The sequence below is a fragment of the Heloderma suspectum genome, chromosome 1, assembly GCF_057233095.1.
Source record: "Heloderma suspectum isolate Gila_16-S chromosome 1, 16-S_ref, whole genome shotgun sequence".
Lineage (NCBI taxonomy): Eukaryota > Metazoa > Chordata > Lepidosauria > Squamata > Helodermatidae > Heloderma > Heloderma suspectum.
The window spans coordinates 163,881,789-163,901,820 of record NC_139458.1 but is presented as its reverse complement, the minus strand read 5'-3'; the positions used below and the strand labels follow the sequence as shown (position 1 = coordinate 163,901,820).

At 43.3% G+C, this 20,032-nt stretch overlaps 1 protein-coding gene across 1 annotated transcript in view; it reads right to left on the bottom strand.

The window, feature by feature from the left end:
• Nucleotides 1–20,032, bottom strand: part of THSD7B (thrombospondin type 1 domain containing 7B) — a 645,752-nt gene that overhangs the window by 135,822 nt on the left and 489,898 nt on the right. Inside the window, exon 15 of the mRNA XM_084829626.1 lies at nucleotides 13,825–14,003. Coding sequence (XP_084685752.1) covers nucleotides 13,825–14,003 — 179 coding nt within the window. The remainder of the gene's footprint in view (nucleotides 1–13,824; nucleotides 14,004–20,032) is intronic.

Below are 20,032 nucleotides of genomic sequence, written 5' to 3'. Positions count from 1 at the left end.
GAAGTTCTCATTTTCCTTCACTCCGTGGTCTCTCTGACTTTGATTTCTGCTACATAAATGGTGCCGTGACTCGGATGTGGCAGGCTATAAGCCAGACAGGTGGCACTTGCCTGCTCTTTTTTGCCGCACCAGGAGGGAGACCTCGGCGCACATTTTCCCTTCTTGGCGCCACCGACCTTTTTGTCGGGTGAACGGGAGACCGCTTGCGCCGGGATCTCCTGAACGGCTGTGAGCATCAAGGGAACCCCGGCGAGCGGAGAAAGGAACTTGAGCCCTGCCTGTATCGCAGCTGAAATTGCATTGAAACCCACATTGGAAGCCTTCAGGAGAAAGGCAAGTATATGGGAAAAGAGGGCCCCGCCTTTAGGGAGAAAGGCCACTGGGCAGAAAAAAAGAGGGCCCCGCCTTGTGAAGAAGGTCAGTGTTAGTATACGTATACGAAAAGAACCTACTCCTTGTGAGTAGAAGGGGGGCCTGATCACACCCCCGAGTGGGCGCCAGTACCCAGCACGCCAGTACTCAGTAGGAAGCTGAGGAAGCTGGGGAAGCCGTTTTCCGCTCTGGTAAAAAGTGGGAAAAGTGGGTGGCAGGGACATATGGATGTAGTGGAGAGAATGATGATTGTGTGAGTGGCTACTGCGGTTTCTGAAGCACACCGTTGACCGTCCGGGTGCCCAGGCCAGTAGCAAAGTACGTGGTGTATAAAATCCTCTTGTGTCGGCCAGTGAGACCCCTTACTCACTGACCAATCCCCATTCCCTAATTGTGTCTGTCTTCAATTTAGGAGGGAGGTTATGGGTGGAGGGGGAAGCAAACCTTGCACCCCCTTGGGATGTATGTTAAAGAATTTTAAGAAGGGTTTTAGTGGAGATTATGGTGACCCCCCCATGACTCCACAATGGTTGCGAACCTTGTATGAAGTAGAGTGGCCGTCTTTTGGTGTGGGATGGCCCACTGAAGGCTCTTTAGATCTTAGCTCAATTAGTCGTGTATATGCCATTGTGGTAGGGGAGCCTGGGCATCCAGACCAATTTCTCTACATTGACTCATGGGATTCTGTGGTCCGCACCTCTCCCCCCTGGCTTAAGAAATGCTTAGAAACCCAGGCCAGAATTTTAGTGCTTAGAAAGGAAAAGATAGCCAATAAAATGCAACCAGTGTTAGACGCCCCAAATGAAGACTTAACAGAGCTAACGGCATTGCCACCCGCCTATGCCCCGCTCCCACCGCGGGCCCATGTCACCGTGAGGCCGCCGCGCCAAAACACAGGAGTTCCTGAGCCTATGTCGTCTCCCCGGCCTCCACGCAGAAACCGTATCATAGCCCCACATTTCGATTTGGAACTGTCACCATTGGCTTCAAGCCTAGCAGGCAATAATTCGCCGCTTTCAACTACTGCCCCCAACTCCCCCATGATGCCTGTGGAGACGTCTATTTCTGTAGGGTCTGAAGGTTCTCTTTTATCGCCTCAAACAGCGTTAAGTAAGGAAACTGAAGAACTGGAAAGTTTAAGGAATTGGGCTGCAGATTTAGTACAATCAGCAAATGCCCTTAAAAAAAGATGTTTGTTCTGACAAAGTGACAAAGAGAGCTCGCCTACTGTTCGTCAGTCGGAAAACGAGGCTCAACATTTATTTCCCCTGAGGCAAGTAACCCAGATGGTGCATAACCCGGACCCAGAGGCAGAGGCGCATTATATTCCAGTTCAAGCTTATACCTATGCGCCTTTTACAACCTCAGACTTATTAAATTGGAAAACCCACTATGCCTCCTATACTACAAAACCTCATGAGTTAGTAGAACTATGCTCTAGTATTATGGCCTCGCATATGCCCAATTGGCAAGATTGCCAACAGCTACTGTTGACATTATTCACCACAAAAGAAAGGCGACGAATCCATCAACAGGTAGAGCGTATTGCCTTGGAAAGGGCTCCTGAAAACCACGTAAACCCCCAAGGATAGATGAGAGAAAGAGTGCCCTTAGAGAATCCCCATTGGGATCCAAATACCCCTGCAGGGTTAGAGCGCCTTACCCAGTATCAAACCCTGCTGTTGCAGGCAATGAGGGCGGGTATGAAGAAGTCTATAAATATGACTAAAGTCTCCGAAGTGCTGCAAGGCACAACCGAAGCCCCTGGAGAGTATTTAGAGCGCCTCTTAGATGCATACCGCCAGTATACCCCCCTCGACCCCAAAGCCCCAGATAACCTGAAGGTAGTCAACATGGCTTTCGTAGCCCAAAGTTACAAAGACATCCGGAAAAAGCTTCAAAAGTTGACTGGGTTTGCAGGAAAAAATTTGACAGAACTTTTAGAAGTTGCTCAGAAAGTGTATGTGAATCGAAATCAAGAAGAAAAGAAAGAGAAAGAGAAGAGAATGGTTAAAAAGGCAGAACTGCTAGCTGCAGCACTAGTAGGGCCACAAATTGGAGAAAGAGGCAGAGGAAGAGGCAGAGGGCAAAGAGGACGTGGAAGAGGAAGAAGAGAACTTTTGAGGAGAAATCAGTGTGCACAGTGTGGAAAAGATGGACATTGGTGGCATGAGTGTCAAGGTGGACCATCAATGTACCAAGAAGGGAATCAAGGAGAATACCAAGGGCGAGCAGGGGGGCAGCCAAGCTGGCAACCTAATAATTGGCAGAGGCAAGGAGAGTCCATAGAGAGATATGAGATGAATCCTTTCACGGGGATGGCCGCGACAGAAAGTCTCGAATAGGACAGACCGGGCCCCCTTCATCTTGGCCCCGGGGAGCCCTTGGTCACCGCCACTGTTGGGGGCCGAAATATTAATTTCATGATAGACACCGGAGCGGCCTCCTCTGTAATAACCTACCCAGTGGCACCCCTCACCCATCAAAAGGTACGAGTAGTAGGGGCGACTGGAGTAGTAGAGGAAAGGCATTTGTTACAACAAAGGACTTGTCAGCTTGGGAGCCATATAGTAAAGCATCAGTTTTTATATCTGCCCGAGTGTCCAATGCCATTATTAGGACGAGATTTGTTATCAAAATTAAGGGCCCAAATATCCTTTGAAGAAGATGGAACAGCGGCTGTAGCCTTTCGGCAGCCTCAGAAGGGCAAACTTTTGACACTCACTTATCCGCAAGAAGAAGAGTGGAGACTACATTGGACCATGCCAGTACTCGATGAAGAGCCATGGCAAGCCTTTCAGGTGCCTGGAGTATAGGCGGAAGAAAACCCTCCAGGAATGGCCAGATGTGTGCCTCCAGTTGTAGTTGAGTTAAAACCAGGAGCAATACCAGTACATGTGCGACAGTATCCACTGCCACACCAAGCGATACTAAGAATACAGAAGCACCTAGATCGTCTACTAAAATATGGGATACTCCGAGAATGTCAGTCACCGTGGAATACACCCCTCCTGCCAGTGAAGAAGCCCGGCACTGAAGAATACCGTCCAGTGCAAGACCTGAGGTTGGTCAACCAAGCAACCGTGACAATACATCCAGTCGTCCCAAATCCCTATGTTTTGCTAGGATTAATTCCATCTGAAGCTACTCATTTTACTATTTTAGACCTGAAAGATGCTTTCTTCTGCATCCGACTGGCCCCCACAAGTCAAGCTATCTTTGCATTTCAGTGGAAAGATCAACTGACAGGGAGAAAAACCCAATTAACTTGGTGTCGTTTACCACAAGGTTTTAAAAACTCCCCTACGCTGTTTGGGACTGCCCTAAGTCAAGACCTTCAAAATTTCCATTCGGAACCGGGAAAAAGAGTTCTGTTGCAGTACGTAGATGATTTGCTTCTTGCAGCATCATCAGAACTTGAGTGTTGGAAAGGGACACGAGAACTGTTACACCTTCTGTGGGAATGCGGATACAAAGTGTCCCGGAAAAAGGCAAACCCAGGTGCAGTATCTAGGGTTTATAGTGTCTCAACATCAGCGAGAATTGGGCCCCGAACGAAAAGAGACTGTGTGTGCCTTGCCTGAGCCGGCCACTAGAAAACAAGTGCGAGAGTTTCTGGGGGCCGCTGGATTCTGTAGAATTTGGATTCCTAACTTCGCTGTTATGTGCAAGCCTTTGTATGAAGCTACTAAGGGCCCCGAGACGGCACCATTTCAGTGGGAAGAGTCCCAGAAAAAAGCTTTCAAAAATATTAAAACAGCACTACTCCAAGCGCCAGCTCTAAGACTGCCTGATGTGACTAAGCCTTTTCTACTGTATGTGCACGAGCGAGACAATGTAGCTGTAGGAATACTAACACAGCAGCTAGGCTCCTGGCAGCGACCTGTTGCATATTTATCTAAGCAATTAGACCCGGTCGCAAAAGGCTGGCCAGCATGTTTAAAGGCCATTGCAGCAACAGCCCTCTTAGTCCAAGAAGCAGATAAGTTATCAATGGGACAGGAATTAACTGTTCGAGTTCCACATGCAGTACTCACCCTGATGGAATACAAAGGGAATTATTGGTTCACCAATGAGCACATGACCAAATACCAAGCCATGCTCTGTGAGAACCCGCGTATCAAGTTAGAAGTGTCATCCAACTTAAATCCAGCTACGTTACTACCAATAGCGCCAGGAAGTCAGCCCGAACACGACTGTATCAAAACTATGGATGAAGTTTACTCCAGCCGTCCAGACTTGCGTGATAGCCCTTGGCCACACCCAGATGTCACTTATTTTACTAATGGAAGCAGTTTTGTCCAAAATGGAAAAAGATATGCCGGCTATGCAATAGTAACAAACGACAAAGTCATTGAGGCCAATCCCTTGCCTGTAGGAACCTCAGCCCAAAGAGCAGAATTAATTGCTCTTATTCGAGCTCTAACATTAGCCGCTAGACTTACTGTCAATATTTACACGGACTCCAAGTATGCCTTCACTACCCTCCACGCCCATGGAGCATTGTATCGTGAAAAAGGATTAATAAATTCAGTTGGCCAAGGTCTCAAGAACGTTGCAGAAATATCTGCTTTATTAGATGCTGTATGGCACCCTAAACAAGTGGCGGTAATGCATTGCCACAGACATCAAAAAGGGACCAGCGATGTAGCAAAAGGAAATAGATGGGCGGATCAAGTAGCAAAACAAGCTGCCCTTCAAAAGGGACAAAATATAGAAAGAGAAGAAGTAACGGTCATAGCAACTCCGCTGTTCCAAGTCAACTTGGTGGATACGTGTCCAGCATATACTCCAGAAGAAGATCAGATGGCTGTTAATTCCCTCCAAGCTAAAAAAACAGCCAAGAAGTAGTGGGAGTTGCCAGATGGACGAATCTATGTACCTCATCGGCTCGCTTAGAGTATTGTACAAATGGCACACAAAGCTACCCATCTAGGAAAAAGTGCCCTGGCAGCATTGCTACAGAAGCAAGTTTACATCAATGGCATGCACGGCCTTGCCAATTCAGCGTCTGCGCGGTGTGTAGAATGTTCCAAAAATAATTGGCTTGACTGGCTGACCTCTTAAATTCCAAATCTTAATTGGCTCAAGGTGGCATTTGTTCTAATTCTGCCTGTAGTGTTAATGGAAATACTGTTATGTCTCTGTATCCCCTGGTTTATACGTTGCCTGAAAAATATGCTGAATGCCTTAACCTCAAAGACTGCCGCCCGCTATACGCTGTTAGCACTGCAAGATATAAAATAACCTAAGTTGCTAAGAAATGCTATAATTGTAAGGAAAATTATGCATTTAAGGGGGGAATGTAGTAGCCATATTTAAGGCCAGACTGAGTGGTCTTATATTTCTGCAACGTTAGTATAGTTTAGCAAAAGATCAGCAATGTAGAAACTGCCCTTGTCAGCAAGCTGGATTGCACAACCTAGTCATGCCTTTAACTTTTTGCTTACTGCAGGCTGTAACCATGTCTTAAGATAGAACATCCTGTGGCCCACTTCCTGTACTGTAAACAACTGTGCTAACTGCAAAACCACGAAAGAGGGGACAGGAAAAAGGGTCGCATGTATGTCATCATTACTATAAAAGAAATGTGTAACCATAGTTCAGGGCTTTTGGCTCTTTGGAAAAGATTCCAGCCTCAAGCCCGCGCGTTAAATAAAGAAGTTCTCATTTTCCTTCACTCCATGGTCTCTCTGACTTTGATTTCTGCTACACTGTCAAATGTAGTAGTTCTCCCACAATTCAATATTGAATATGCACTGAATGGCCAACCAGAGCTCTCTGTTGCTTGCTCCATACTGACATGAAAAACTTCCTCCCTTATTTTCTCCTTACACTATGTGGTCCAGTTTCTCACTGTAGTTCTGTTCTTCAACTGTTTTCTCCAATGGGGAACTTTTTCGGTAGGTTGTGCTAACGGTTCAATCCATCCCCACAAAATAGGTTTTAGGTACTATGGTATAGACAAAAAATGTAGATTCCTCCTTAATTGTCCCTTGAGATTTTTTGTTAATAGATCAATAATTTAATGGTATCATTTATTTTTGTATATGTTAAGTTGTCCTTTTAAAAACCACTTTAAAGAGGATCAGTAAATAAACATGCCTGGTAATATTTTCTCTTGATAAGCTTTTATTCATGTGTGTTGAGACCTGTTTGACAATGGAGACCTCTTCTACTTTTTCTCCTCATATTACAACCCGAGTCTTAAATATACTCTGGATTCTATCAAACCATAAGTCAGGGCTCTGTTTGTTCCATTCTAAAAACAAAACAAAAAACAAATAAACATAAAAAGTGTATACCAGGATAACTAAATATTGTGTTTAAAGAACCTGAATTCTGTTACCTGTATAAATCATTTGAACTTGTATTGCATAATTCTAGGTATGGGGAGGACAAAGAATGTTTAGAGATGGAGCACTCTAAACCAATGGCCCATCTTATGACCATTGGGATTTTTTAAAAATATTATTGTTGTTGTTATTATTATTATTATTACTACTACTACTACTACTACTACTTTTACTATTGGTGTTGTTGTTAAATTACTGACCTGCTGTAAACCATCTGGAACTCTTTGGAGATAAGGAAGGGTATAAATGTGTTAAAAGAAAATAAATAAATAATTTTGTAAATGGTCTAGATGTTAGGAATCACTGTTTGTAGGGATGTTCAAACTCAAGCACTGACAAATGTCTGTCTTCCCCTCAGTAGTCAATTTCATTCATACCCTTGTTACATTTTTACCTAGGTATTGAAATTTGGTGGTCAGCTTTGTTTAATATGTATTTTATTAAAAGGCTGATACTTTGGCAATGCATCTGTCATTTTTTAAGAACAACAAAGACATCATAGGATCTTAAACTGTAGTATAATCAGACATCTGAAAGTTTCATGTTAAATCGCAAGCATAGGATTCTTCAGTGCACTGCATTCCAGACTGGGAGAGAATTCATATTCTTGTATACTAAATAAAAGTATATAAAAAAGGACATTTCATACTGTGATGGACCTTGCTATTTTCAAGAAAATACTAGGAAATGTCACTAAGGGTGGTGGTGGTAGGGAACAAATTCACCCCAAAACAAATTACAAATTGTTTGGTTTTCTGCCTCCTGTTTGGTTTTCAGCTCTAAAATGAATTGCCGCATGTGCTTAAGTGTTAAACAAGAACAAATGCCCATCATCTCTGAACACCTCAGAACCTCCAAAGTTGCTGGAGGATCTAATTACCTCAGCAGAATCAGACAAACCTACTCCAATGATATACAGGAGTTTCCTGGCACATGACAAACAAACTTGATACACAAATGCTAAGAGGAAATTAGAACAAGAAACTGGTAGTGTCAGATACATCAGAAGCAATGGAAGCAGACTTTGATTTCTATAAGGTACATCTCTCCAGATTTAAAACTGCCTTTAATCCAACAAAAATTGATACACTGCATACTGGACTTATGCCTAGTGAATAAAAAATTTGCAACTTCAGAAAAATTAAGCATATACACTAGGCATGTGAACCAACCACAACATTCAACTTGGACCACAATTTGGTGCTTCAGAAAATAGCCCGGTTCAGTTCAGAGGCTGCCCACTTTAACACTGATCTGAATCTCAACAGAATGTAAGTCTCGCATTGACTATCACTGGAAATCAAAACATGGCTATGTTTTTTTTTTCTGTTTGTTAGAATTGGACGGCATTTACGGTCATAATAGTCCCTTATGAGGGAATTATACCTGCCAAGTTTCAGAAAAATAGGTGCAAGGGTTTTTGTGCTATGCTCCTTTGTATTTTGATTCTTTTTAAAAGGGAACTGCCAATATCTTTTTTATTCCTTGGCAGAATTGGATTAAATTTGCAGGGATAGTTGCCCCTTCTAAGGAGATCAAGGCTGCCAAGTTTCAGATGAACCGCTCCAGGGATATTTGCGCAAGAGCAGCATTTCATTTTGAGGGTTTCCAAAACAGGATGTACTTACCCCCTACATTATTTGTGGACTATTGTTGACAGACTGCCTAGACATGGCCCTAAATAAGAAACCTGTGAAGTTTCAGAAGGACAGGTGCAATGGTTTATGTGGAAGAGCAGTCCTCAAATTTTGGAATTCCAAAATGAATTTTGGAAGGGATTCATTTCCCTTCTCTCCCCACATAGTTTTTTGGAAATGTGTATGAAAATGGCACAACTCATAGAGATGCCTCCACATAAGAAAGCTGCAAAATTTCAGAAGGATAGGTGCAGGGACTAGGGAGTTCTGATGGTTGAAAACCAATTTAAGACTTTTTAAATATAGGAAAAACACTTTTATAATATGGTGATTAATGCAACACACACACACACACACACACACACACGAAAAACTAAAGGAAAACAGAAAATAAATTCAAATAAATAATTTATTTTTCCTAATTAGGGGAAGAGAGGATGGATGCTTGTACAGCCTAAATTCTACACAAAGACACACAAACAACTGAACAACTGAGAAAGTAAAACAACAGAAAATATAATGGGAGGTTATCTCAAAGAAAGATTTTTCACTACAGGAAAATGTTTGAGAGAATGATTTAGTTAATTCATATGAAGGAGAAAGGAAAGGATTTTGAAATCATGAATAAACAGAACTTGAAGCCACCTGACCCCCAACATAACACAGAACCTTTGACTTCCTACTTGCTTGCTACAGAACAACTTCGTGATTGAGAAAAGCAAGCTGATGGACATAGTTTTATGTAATGAAACCAAAATATGCTATTTTCGGACACAGACTGTGTTTCTCAAACTCAAATCAGGCATGAAGCTTCATGTAGGTCCAGCTTTGGTCCTGGTTACTTTGGAGGAAAGCCTGTTTCACCTCAGAAAGTACCAAAAATGGTCCAAAGGGGCTTGGAGGGGGAATTGGCTGAATCAATGCACATCCCTAAGACTCACTATATGCTTTTTATCATTTAGAAAGAAATTGTATACCAAGCATGCATTGTAGAGCAATCCATAGCTCCTGGGAATACACCAGTTAAAAATATACATTTTCTTACAGACTTTAAAAGTACAGAAAGGAATATTCAAACAATAAAGCCCTAGAGCTCATAGTTAATTTTCCATTATGAAAAACCCTTCATATTATATGCTTAGAAACAACTTCCTGCACTATCATAATTTAATAAAGAAATGCTAAAGAAATGTGGGTATATGACTTTAGAAAAGATACTTAAGGGCCAGATTCTATTACAGATAAATCCTATGGAAAAATTACCTTTGGATCATGTGGAAAATGTTTCCATGTCAATACCATGCCATCAGCTACCACTAGGAACATGCAGCACTACAGTGGAAACTCTTTGTGGGGACGCAGTGTCAAGTGGACTCAACAGCTCAGTTAACCACCCCATGCATGCCGGGTGTGTGCCAGCTCATTTCCCTAATTACCCTTGCCAGGGGTAGTTTTTTTGTTACATATGAACTTGGCAACGGTGGGTGGCTGGGGTGGTTAACAGACCACTCAGTAACTCTACAACAGGCTTATTAACCACCCTCGTACATGCCAACCCAGTCAATATGGTGTTGAGTGTAAAGTCTAAATCAGCTGTCCCCAACCTGGTGCCTTCCGGCTGTTTTGGACTACAACTTCCAGCATTCTTACCATTAGCCATGCTGGCTGGGGTTAATGGGAGTTGAAATCTAAAACATCTGGAGGGCACCAGTTTGGAGAGGGCTGGTCTATATTATCCCAAAGGGGGAACATGTTTGCACTTTGGAAATCTTAAAAATACATATAAGGGCAGGAACAACTGTCTACTCTGTTGAGAATAGCAGAAAGTAATTCCACTCACTCAAACCGGGCACTCAATTTTGGCCAACCCCCCACCCTATCCCATGAAGACTTGTATGACATATTCCATTCTGTTCAGAGGGTCTCCCAACTCTCAGGAGCAACTTTCCAGAGAGAACTCAGGTTTAAGCGGGTATGGAGGATCAGGAGAAAATGGGTGTCCTGACATGTGTGAGCAAAAGTCTTTTCCACTAAGGCACAGCCACCACTGAATACAACCCAGTAGTTTTAAACTATGGCACAACATACTATATATTTATACATTCTGGGTAAATGTTAATAGTATGGAAATACCAAATCCTATAGCAATGCTGATGCTAAGGAAGTTTGGAGCTGATCAGTGCTTGGATGAAGGCCACTGGGATCCCCTGAGCATTTTAGAGGAGGATCAGGATATGATATCAGGGCTAAATTTATATAGCCAGTTTTCAACACTGTTTCTCTCTTACACTGGAGCGACGATTTGTACACTGAAGAAGAAAGTATGCTATTCATTAGGGTATTCAGGTAGCAATAGCATCTAATGGAACTCTGGGGAAAAAACTCTGGGGCGTTCACTTCATGAGCATGATTCCAAAACATACACAAAAATTCCATGAGTCTCCCTGACCTTGAGGAAGATGTGCAATACACTATCATGTCTGTTTCTAAGCTTCATGGTTTCACCAAAGGTTAATCTTCCATCAAATTTAAGAATTTTGTTCAAAGACATGCTAAAACAACAGGAGCAATGTGTTTGAATTTTCACATAAATATTCCACTATGTTTGTGAATGATGTGACTCACTATCTTTTTAGAAGCTTATCATCTATGTATTACTTATGGTGGGGTTTCATTTTACCTTTCTGGTGATCTCCCAGATCCATGAAGGAAAGTACTGAGCTGTGGGCATTATTTATCCTATTGAGCATTCCTCTACCATATTTCCTTCAGCTCTGTTTCTATTACACTGTTGCTTATGTATTTTAATGTGCAGAAAGCAATAAATTTTTGATGAAAGATTTGTCTAAACCTTGATGCAGAAATGGAAGGACTGTGAATAACGTTAAGACTGATTTCAATCTGACTTTTCCATGAAGTTTTGAATAAAACAGGTGAAGTTACCTCCAATAGTAGTTTCTGGCTTCAGAACAAGCAAGCGAGAATGTCTGCAACCTATGGTTGGCTGTCTTCTGAGCCCAGCAATTGGACCAGGGGCGGGTAACCTGTGGCCCTGGAGTCACATGTGAGCTTTGGCCCAATGTCCTACAGCCTTCAGCCTAATTTCAAAAGCCCTCTGCATCCAATCAATTCAGACCTATGGCAAGAGGAATCCTTGGCAGCCCACTGGGTGGGAAGAGAGAGGGGGTTCTTTATCACATGGAGAGCCTCCAAGGATACAGGAGGCTCTCCTCTTCAGATTGTCACTCTCCACACATACAGGGCGATGGAAACAAGGACAGAGTGGGGCAGGACTGGAGTGCTCCTCTCCTCACATATCCATTGAACATAGCAGCAAAAATGCCTGAAATGACCTACTGTGTCACTTTAAAGATCTGTCCTGACCTCTTTACCATGGAGAAACTCTGTGGCAAGAAGTGTCAGGGTGGACACTGAGCCCATAGAATCCCAGAGTAGTTCTGACTCTGAGGAAGAGCAGTCGCTCCTGGGAGAGGAGCGCGCTCCTCTTTCCCAGGGCCCACAGCTGACGGAGATTCCTCCCACCAGCATTCCTAGTTTAGTTAGCAGTCCAGGGAGTGACCGAGCACAGATAGCAGACTTGGTGCATGCGCGACGCAGACGCAGAGAGCGGCGCGAGATGGAGGGCGCGGAAAGGAGGCGTAGTGCCCGGTTGGCGCGCAAACAAAGGCTGCGCCCAGGGGATCCAAGGGAAAAGGGGAGGGACTCTCCCTAGTCCTTAAGTTCAGGGGTCTGCCAGTAATTCCCTTTCAAACAGGGACCAACTCTTTCAACTTAGGGCATAGGTACTGTGCTGCTCAGATCTAGTTGCAATCGGTATAGTTATTAAGTTGTAAAAGAAGAATAAAGCTTTGAAAGGAATCCCTTTGTCTGTGTCTGGACTTAGCTACTGGATTAGACTGAGAGAGCCCTCCAAGGAGCCCTTGACAAGAAGTTAGGCATGTAGGCTGTAGTTCATACCAGAAGTTCTCCGCATGGTGGGGGGTTGTGGTAGTGTGTCTGTGGGGGGTTTGGGGAAGGTCACACAAGCTTAAGACTCCGTTCTGTATCTCATCAAGTGTATAACCTACATGCCAGGGTGCATCACGAACAAGGCCTACAAAGTAACGCCATAACTTGAATCATAAACTTGTGCTCTTAATTATATTAACTGACAACTCGGTCCAGTGTGGGATACTATGAGCAGGATCCAATCATGCCTGTGTGTGGGTGGCCAGGTCCATTGGCGCCAATGTGCGTGCATCCCCTACCACTGGCATTGCTTCTGGGGGCAAGCCCTGAAATGAGTGAAAACACTTGTTCCTGGAAGGCACCTTCAGATCGTGCCCCTTCCAGAAATGAGTGTTTCTGTTTTTCGGGGCTTGCCCCTAGAAGCGCTACATCGCGGCCACCAGCAGTACAGGCCATACTCACACTGGCATCAGCGGACCTGGCCATCCGCACAAGGCCACAATAATTTCCTGCACTGTATCTTGTATAACATCATCAAAACAAGATGATGGCTAGGGATGTGCGAAACCTCTTCTGCCTACATTAACAGCGAAGTTCCTTTATTATATTAAATTACAACATTAATTGACAAATATTTTACTCCTAATTTTCGATCTGAATATTTCCATTTATACCGGTGGCTTTTCCTAATAGAATACACACTTGAAAATTACCTTGTAATTGTCAGATAGAAACTTATTAGAACAGAGTAAAATGGAATTAGGGAAAAAAAATTACAAAGAACAGTTAGGGAAAATCAATCTCACAAACTGCGTTAAATCTCACTATTCACAAACTACTTACTCCAGAAGAGTCTCACTGATTTCACTGACTGTTATTAGTGGTTTATGGGCTGCAGCTAAAACATGATATAAATATTATTAACTCATAATTCCTTCAGAGACTGGAATATTTTTGAGAATAAGAGGAAGTAAATCTCTGGAATGAAAGTTAAACCATATCAATACGTATTCGTAAGGAAATACATAGTTCAAGGAAAGAGTACAACCAGGTGAGAGGCTATGTTGGCTATAGCAGGGATGTAGAACCACAGGCTTGGGAGCCAAATCTGGCCCTCTGGCATTTTCCAGAGGGCCACACCCCTTTCCCCCAAGCACCAATCATTTGGTGGTTTCCTGGCTTTTTTCCACTCCCCCCACCCATTCTAAAAGTTTGAAATGGCTCTCCTAAGGCCTAGCTACTGGCAGTAAGAGCTTTAAACTAAAATATGCTGGTATGTTTGGCCTCACCTCCTTTTGACTTTGGCTCCGCCCACCACTGGAATGTGGCCCTCAGGAGCTTCTCTGAAATGGAATTTGGCCCTTAGTCTGAAAGAGATTCAACATCCCTGGGCTAGTGGGAAGCTACCTTGTTTTTGTCTCTCCAGAGAATACACTGAATGTAACTGATGCACTGTGAAACTGATCTACTGGTTTCTTGATACACCTCACCTGATTCTTAGGATCTAGTTTCGGACAAGGACGTCCTCCATTGTAAGGCTTCTCCTTAAGCCACCTGGACCGAATTTTCACTCCTGTTCCACATGAGGAGCTGCAGGGGGCCCAACTGGACCAGTCACTTAATTTGCAGTCAAATGGACAAGGTACCATACAAGGCTGTTCAACATAACCTAAAATAAAAACATAGGATAAATAGAACAGTCAACATGTTGTTAACACAGAGATTATTATCTAGTTGAGACTGCAGTCCTACTTACCTGGAAGCAAGCTCTACTGAAATCAGGAGGACTGACTTGAGTAGACATGCATAGGATTGTGCAGTAAAGCAGGAGCTTGAGAGTCACCTATCTTGGAATGGTATATCAGGGAAGTTATGTTGGAGCTGTTTTATAAATCTAGGAAAGATGGGGTATTTCAGACCCATGTGATTATAGCTTAGAAGCACCTATATTTCTGACAACTTAGTAGTTCTACACCCTGAGTGACAACTGATATAAATAATTATATGGGACCGATATAGTAGGTATGGATGGCAAAGGCACTAACACCTTTGCTTCACTAAAGTTAATAGTTGTGTTAACACAATTCAACTTATTACCAGACATGAACACATAGCCAAAATAAATGCTCTTAAATATGTGTATTCATCAACTCACCAATGCGAGAATGTCTGTTATCACCAGACAACTGCTTTGAGAATGGCCACTGTTAATAAGGTAATTATCACTGCCTGTACTTTCTGCATTTCATTTTCCTTAACCTCAGCATTTACAATTCTCCCCCTTCACCTCAGCTCTCTCTCTCTCTCTCTCTCTCCCTCGCACACACACACATCTACACATGTATACACAAACACACATACATGCACCTGTAACTCAGGATAACATTTCATGCATCTGATGAAGTAGACTGTAGTCCAGGGGTCCCCAACGTGGTGCCCTTGAGTGTCATGGTGCCCACGGGCTCCGCCAATGGTACCTCAATAATTCTTCATTCCCTGCCACTTTCAAAAACTTTTTAAATTAAAAAATTGAAAAACTTTAGGGCACCAGGTTCTCCTTCCTGTTCCTGAACCTGCTGTTCAGCAGGCAGGAAGAGAAAGCAAGGTAGAGGGAAGAGAGAAAGCAAGGCTAGGGGGAGAAACAGAGAGGTAAAGAGATGGTGGGAGAGAAATAGCTACACTAGAAGCTGGGAGTGGAGAGAAATGGCAAAATAAAGGGGTTAGGGAGAGCAAGAGAAAGAGCAAGGCTCAGGGTTAGGGAGAGAAAGAAGAAGTCTAGGGACAGGGAAGGAAGATAAATGATGACAAGCAGATGACACGCAGCTCTACCTCTTGTTCAAATCTTCACCAAGGTTGGCCGTAGAATCCCTGTCTGAATGTCTGGAGATGGTGAGTGGCTGGATGGGGAGGAACAAGCTGAAGCTGAACCCTGACAATACCGAGGTACTTTTGGTGGGAGACAAAAGGAGGTTGGGGATGTTGACCTGGTGTTGAATGGTGTACGGTTACCCTTGAAAGACCAGGTCCACAGCTTGGGGGTCATCTTAGACTCCCAGCTGTCCATGGAGGCTCAGGTGTCAGCTGTGAGCTGGACAGCGCTGTACCAACTCCATCTGATACGGCGGCTGAGCCGTATATGGACATAATGCTAGCGACATAATATACCTTGAATTCAGCAAAGCTTCCGACAAAGTGCCTCATGATATCCTGATTAGCAAACAAGCTAAAAGTGGGCTAAGAGGTAACAAGTGGGGTACCACAGGGCTCAGTCCTGGGCCCAGTGCTCTTCAACATTTTTATTAATAACTTGCTGAGGATGTGCAGGAAATGCTTATCAGATTTGCAGATGACACAAAATTGGATGGGATAGCTAACACCCTGGAAGACAGAAACAAAATCCAAAGTAATCTTGATAGGCTGGAGCGCTGGTCAGAAAACAACAGAATGAAATGTAATAGCGATAAATGGCAAGTTTTGCACCTAGGAAAAAGAAACCAAATGCACAGTTACAAGATGGGCGATACTTGGGTCAACAGTGCTACAAGCAAGAAGGATCTTGGAATTGTTGTCGATCACAAGCTGAATATGAGCCAACAATGTGATGTGGCTGCAAAAACGGCCAATGCTATTTTGGGCTGCATTAATAGAAATATAGCTTCCAAATCATGTGAAGTACTAGTTCCCCTCTACTCAGCGCTGGTTAGGCCTCATCTAGAGTACTGTGTCCAGTTCTGGGCACCATACTTTAAGAAGGATGCAGACAAACTGGAGAGGGTTCAGAGGAGGGCAATGAAGATGATCAGGGACTGGAAACAAAGCCCTATGAGTAGAGATTGAAAGAAGTGGGCATGTTTAGCCTTGAGAAGAGAAGACTGAGGGAAGATATGATAGCGCTCTTCAAGTACTTGAAAGGCTGTCACAGACAGGAAGGCCAGGATCTCTTCTCCATCATCCCAGAGTGCAGGACATGGAATAAGGGGCTCAAGTTACAGGAAGCCAGATTCCGGCTGAACATTAGGAAAAACTTCCTGACTGTTAGAGCAATACAACAATGGAACCGATTACCTAGGGAGGTGGTGGGCTCTCCCACGCTGGAGGCATTCAAGACTAATCTTCAAAAAGGGTAAAAAGGAAGAACCTGGAAACTACAGACCAGTCAGTCTGACATCAATCCCTGGGAAAATTCTGGAACAGATGATAAAGCAATCCATCTGGAAGCACCTTGAAAACAATGCCGTGATTACTCGAAGCCAACATGCAATTATCAAAAACAAGTCCTGCCAGACAAATCTGATCTCATTTTTTGATCAAGTAACCTCCCTTGTAGACCGTGGGAATGTTGTAGACATCATATACCTCGACTTCAGCAAAGCTTTCGACAAAGTGCCCCATGATATCCTGATGAGCAAACTAGCTCAAAGTGGGCTAGATGAAACAACGATCCGGTGGATCCACAGTTGGCTACAGAATCGGACTCAAAGAGTGCTTATCAATGGGACCTTTTCAAACTGGGGAGAGGTAATGAGTGGGGTACCGCAGGGCTCAGTCCTGGGCCCAGTGGTCTTCAACATTTTTATTAATGACGTGGAGGAGGAGGTGCAGGGAATGCTGATCAAATTTGCAGATGACACAAAATTGGGTGGGATAGCTAATACTTTGGAAGACAGAAACAAAATTCAAAGTGATCTGGATAGACTGGAGCGCTGGGCAGAAAACAACAGAATGACATTTAATAGGGATAAATGCCAAGTTCTGCACCTAGGAAAAAGAAACCAAATGCATAGTTACAAGATCGGGTATACGTGGCTCAACAACACTACAAGCGAGAAAGATCTTGGAATTGTTGTCGATCACAAGCTGAATATGAGCCAACAATGTGATGTGGCTGCAAAAAAGGCAAATGCTCTTTTGGGCTGCATTCATAGAAGCATCGCTTCCAAATCCCAGGAAGTACTAGTTCCCCTCTACTCAGCACTGGTTAGGCCTCTTCTGGAATACCTTGTCCAGTTCTGGGCACCACACTTTAAGAAGGATGCAGACAAACTGGAGAGGGTTCAGAGGAGGGCAACAAAGATGATCAGAGGACTGGAAACAAAGCCCTATGAAGAGAGACTGAAAGAACTGGGCATGTTTAGCCTTGAGAAGAGAAGACTGAGGGGAGATATGATAGCACTCTTCAAGTACTTGAAAGGTTGTCACAGAGAAGAAGGCCAGGATCTCTTCTTGATCATCCCAGAGTGCAGGACACGGAATAATGGGCTCAAGTGACAGGAAGCCAGATTCCGGCTGAACATCAGGAAAAACGTCCTGACTGTTAGAGCAATACGACAATGGAACCAATTACCTAGGGAGGTGGTGGGCTCTCCCACACTGGAGGCGTTCAAGACGAGGCTGGACAGCCATCTGTCAGGGATGCTCTGACTTGGATTCCTGCATTGAGCAGGCGGTTGGACTTGATGGTCTTATAGTCCCCTTCCAACCCTACTATTCTATGATTCTATGAAGCTGGACAGCCACTTGTCAGGGATGCTTTGACTTGGATTCCTGCATTGAGCAGGGGGTTGGACTTGATGGTCTTATAGTCCCCTTCCAACCCTACTATTCTATGATTCTATGAAATTTGGTAGTCTTTAAGCTGCCCTGAGATTTTTGTTGTTTTTGCTGCAGCAGATTAACATGGCTACCTCTCTGGAATTCATTAAACTACCCTTTAATTTTGCGATTCAATATTGTATAATATCCAAGTGAGTGTGTTTCAGCTTTGCTAAGAACCATCCCCATGCTAACATTTGACATTTCTACTTCATCTGCTTATACCGCTAAAGAGACAAGCTGCTTTTTAGCTAATGGCAAAAAAACCCCAAAACAAACCAACCCCCAAAAAACAAAAAAAAGCACCCTTCAAAGAAGCCTCCAAACTAACATTTTCATCAATTATTGTAGCCTCTTAAGACCACCTCAAAGTACACTAGGCATTTCAAAATCTGCTTGAAATCACTTGATATTTCTCTTGTTGCTGTGTCCTGCTTACAACTCTGCTTTATCATTTGATCTTGACCCTGCAACTACCCGAATCTCGATTCACCAGTCAAGACATTTGGTGCCCCCAGTTCCTCAATACTGAAGAAAAAAAGACAAGCTTTGAAGGCCTGCAAAACCCGATTCATCCCCAAAGAATTAAATTGCTCATACTGCAGTGATAAATCAAATATAAGAGGCTGAGGTTGAGCCTTAAGCTATAAACCACGTTGGCAGTATGCTTTGTTAGCTTTTGTATTAAAGTTGCTTATGAGAAGTCCAGATACTTAAAACTTTTCTTATTACGAGGCTATATTAATAAAATACCCTTAAAACTGTCTGAATCTCTCAGCTGCAGTGAAATTAATTTTGTTGACAAGGGTACAAACAATAAATACTAAGACTGGTCATATCATTTACTTCTCTTCTTTAACTGCAGATCAGCATTTTGCTAACCTTTAGCACTGCAGCCAGACAACAGACTGATAGCTATGATAATTTTCCATAATAGCCCTTTATTGCAACTCTTCCCAAAGCTGCAATATGGTCTAATTTAAAATGTACACTAATTTGGTTTGTTACTTTGCAGACAAATGCTTTATGTTAGCCACTTACTTCTCCAAATACATTTAGATTAGGCACTATCACTGCTCTTCATTATTTATCAGCAGTTCCCTTACACCCACTGTCAGTTGATGCTTCATCCACTTGGACTTTTAATGTACTTTGGATTATGTACTATAAATCACACAAGGTCAAAATATGGTCCCCCTTGATTTCCCACTCTTAACTATTCACTGAGCAAAAGGGATGCCTTCCATTTACAACTTACAATAACAAAAAGGAACTCTACTGGCGGTCCCTACCATTAGGCAAAGTGGGGGAGCCACCTCAAGTGGCAGATGGTGGGGGGCAGTGGTGAGGTGTTGGATGATAGAGTGCAGTGTCTCACACTCACACAGTCTATCCTTCCCTTAGCCAGTCTGTTTCCCTCAGGTGCAGTGGAAGACACTGTCCTGTCACCACTGTTGAAGTAATTTTCAACTGCTAGTCCAATTGGCAATCCACAGAATAGGTGGTGAGAGGGAGCCATCTTGTCCTTCACTTCAGGCAGCAAAATGTCTTGGACCTGCCCTGTTACTAGTTGGAGAGTTTGCCAGGTGACCTTTTTGGCTATTACCAGGGTGTTCTTTACAAACTCAGATGGAAAACAGTTATTCTGTTTCTGACTGAATTAATTTCTAATACAAAAGCAAGTGCCTCATTAAAAAAAACCACAACATTTGACAGCAGGGTTATCAGCTGATTAATGGAAGTAAACAGGCACTAAGCTTCAGGCAGGATTTACTAGCTTGGGGCTTTGTGGAGGACTGACACATCTGATAATACACAGAAACACAATAACAGTAGAGTGGAGCAGGAGATAAAAATATAAAATATAGCTGCTGGATTTACCATCCTACCCACAAGCATAATGGTATGAATTCTCCATATTGTTACCTGAGAAATACTCCGTAGAAATGAAGGATCAATTTGTTCAAATTCACTTGTAATGACAGGGCTCCTTCACACTGAGCTTTTATCCTGCAACTGAGATTGCTCCTTCACGGAAGTTTGCGGGCTCTTTACATGACGCTGTGATCATTCAAGGCATCTCCTGCACTAAATGCCTTTTGTTCC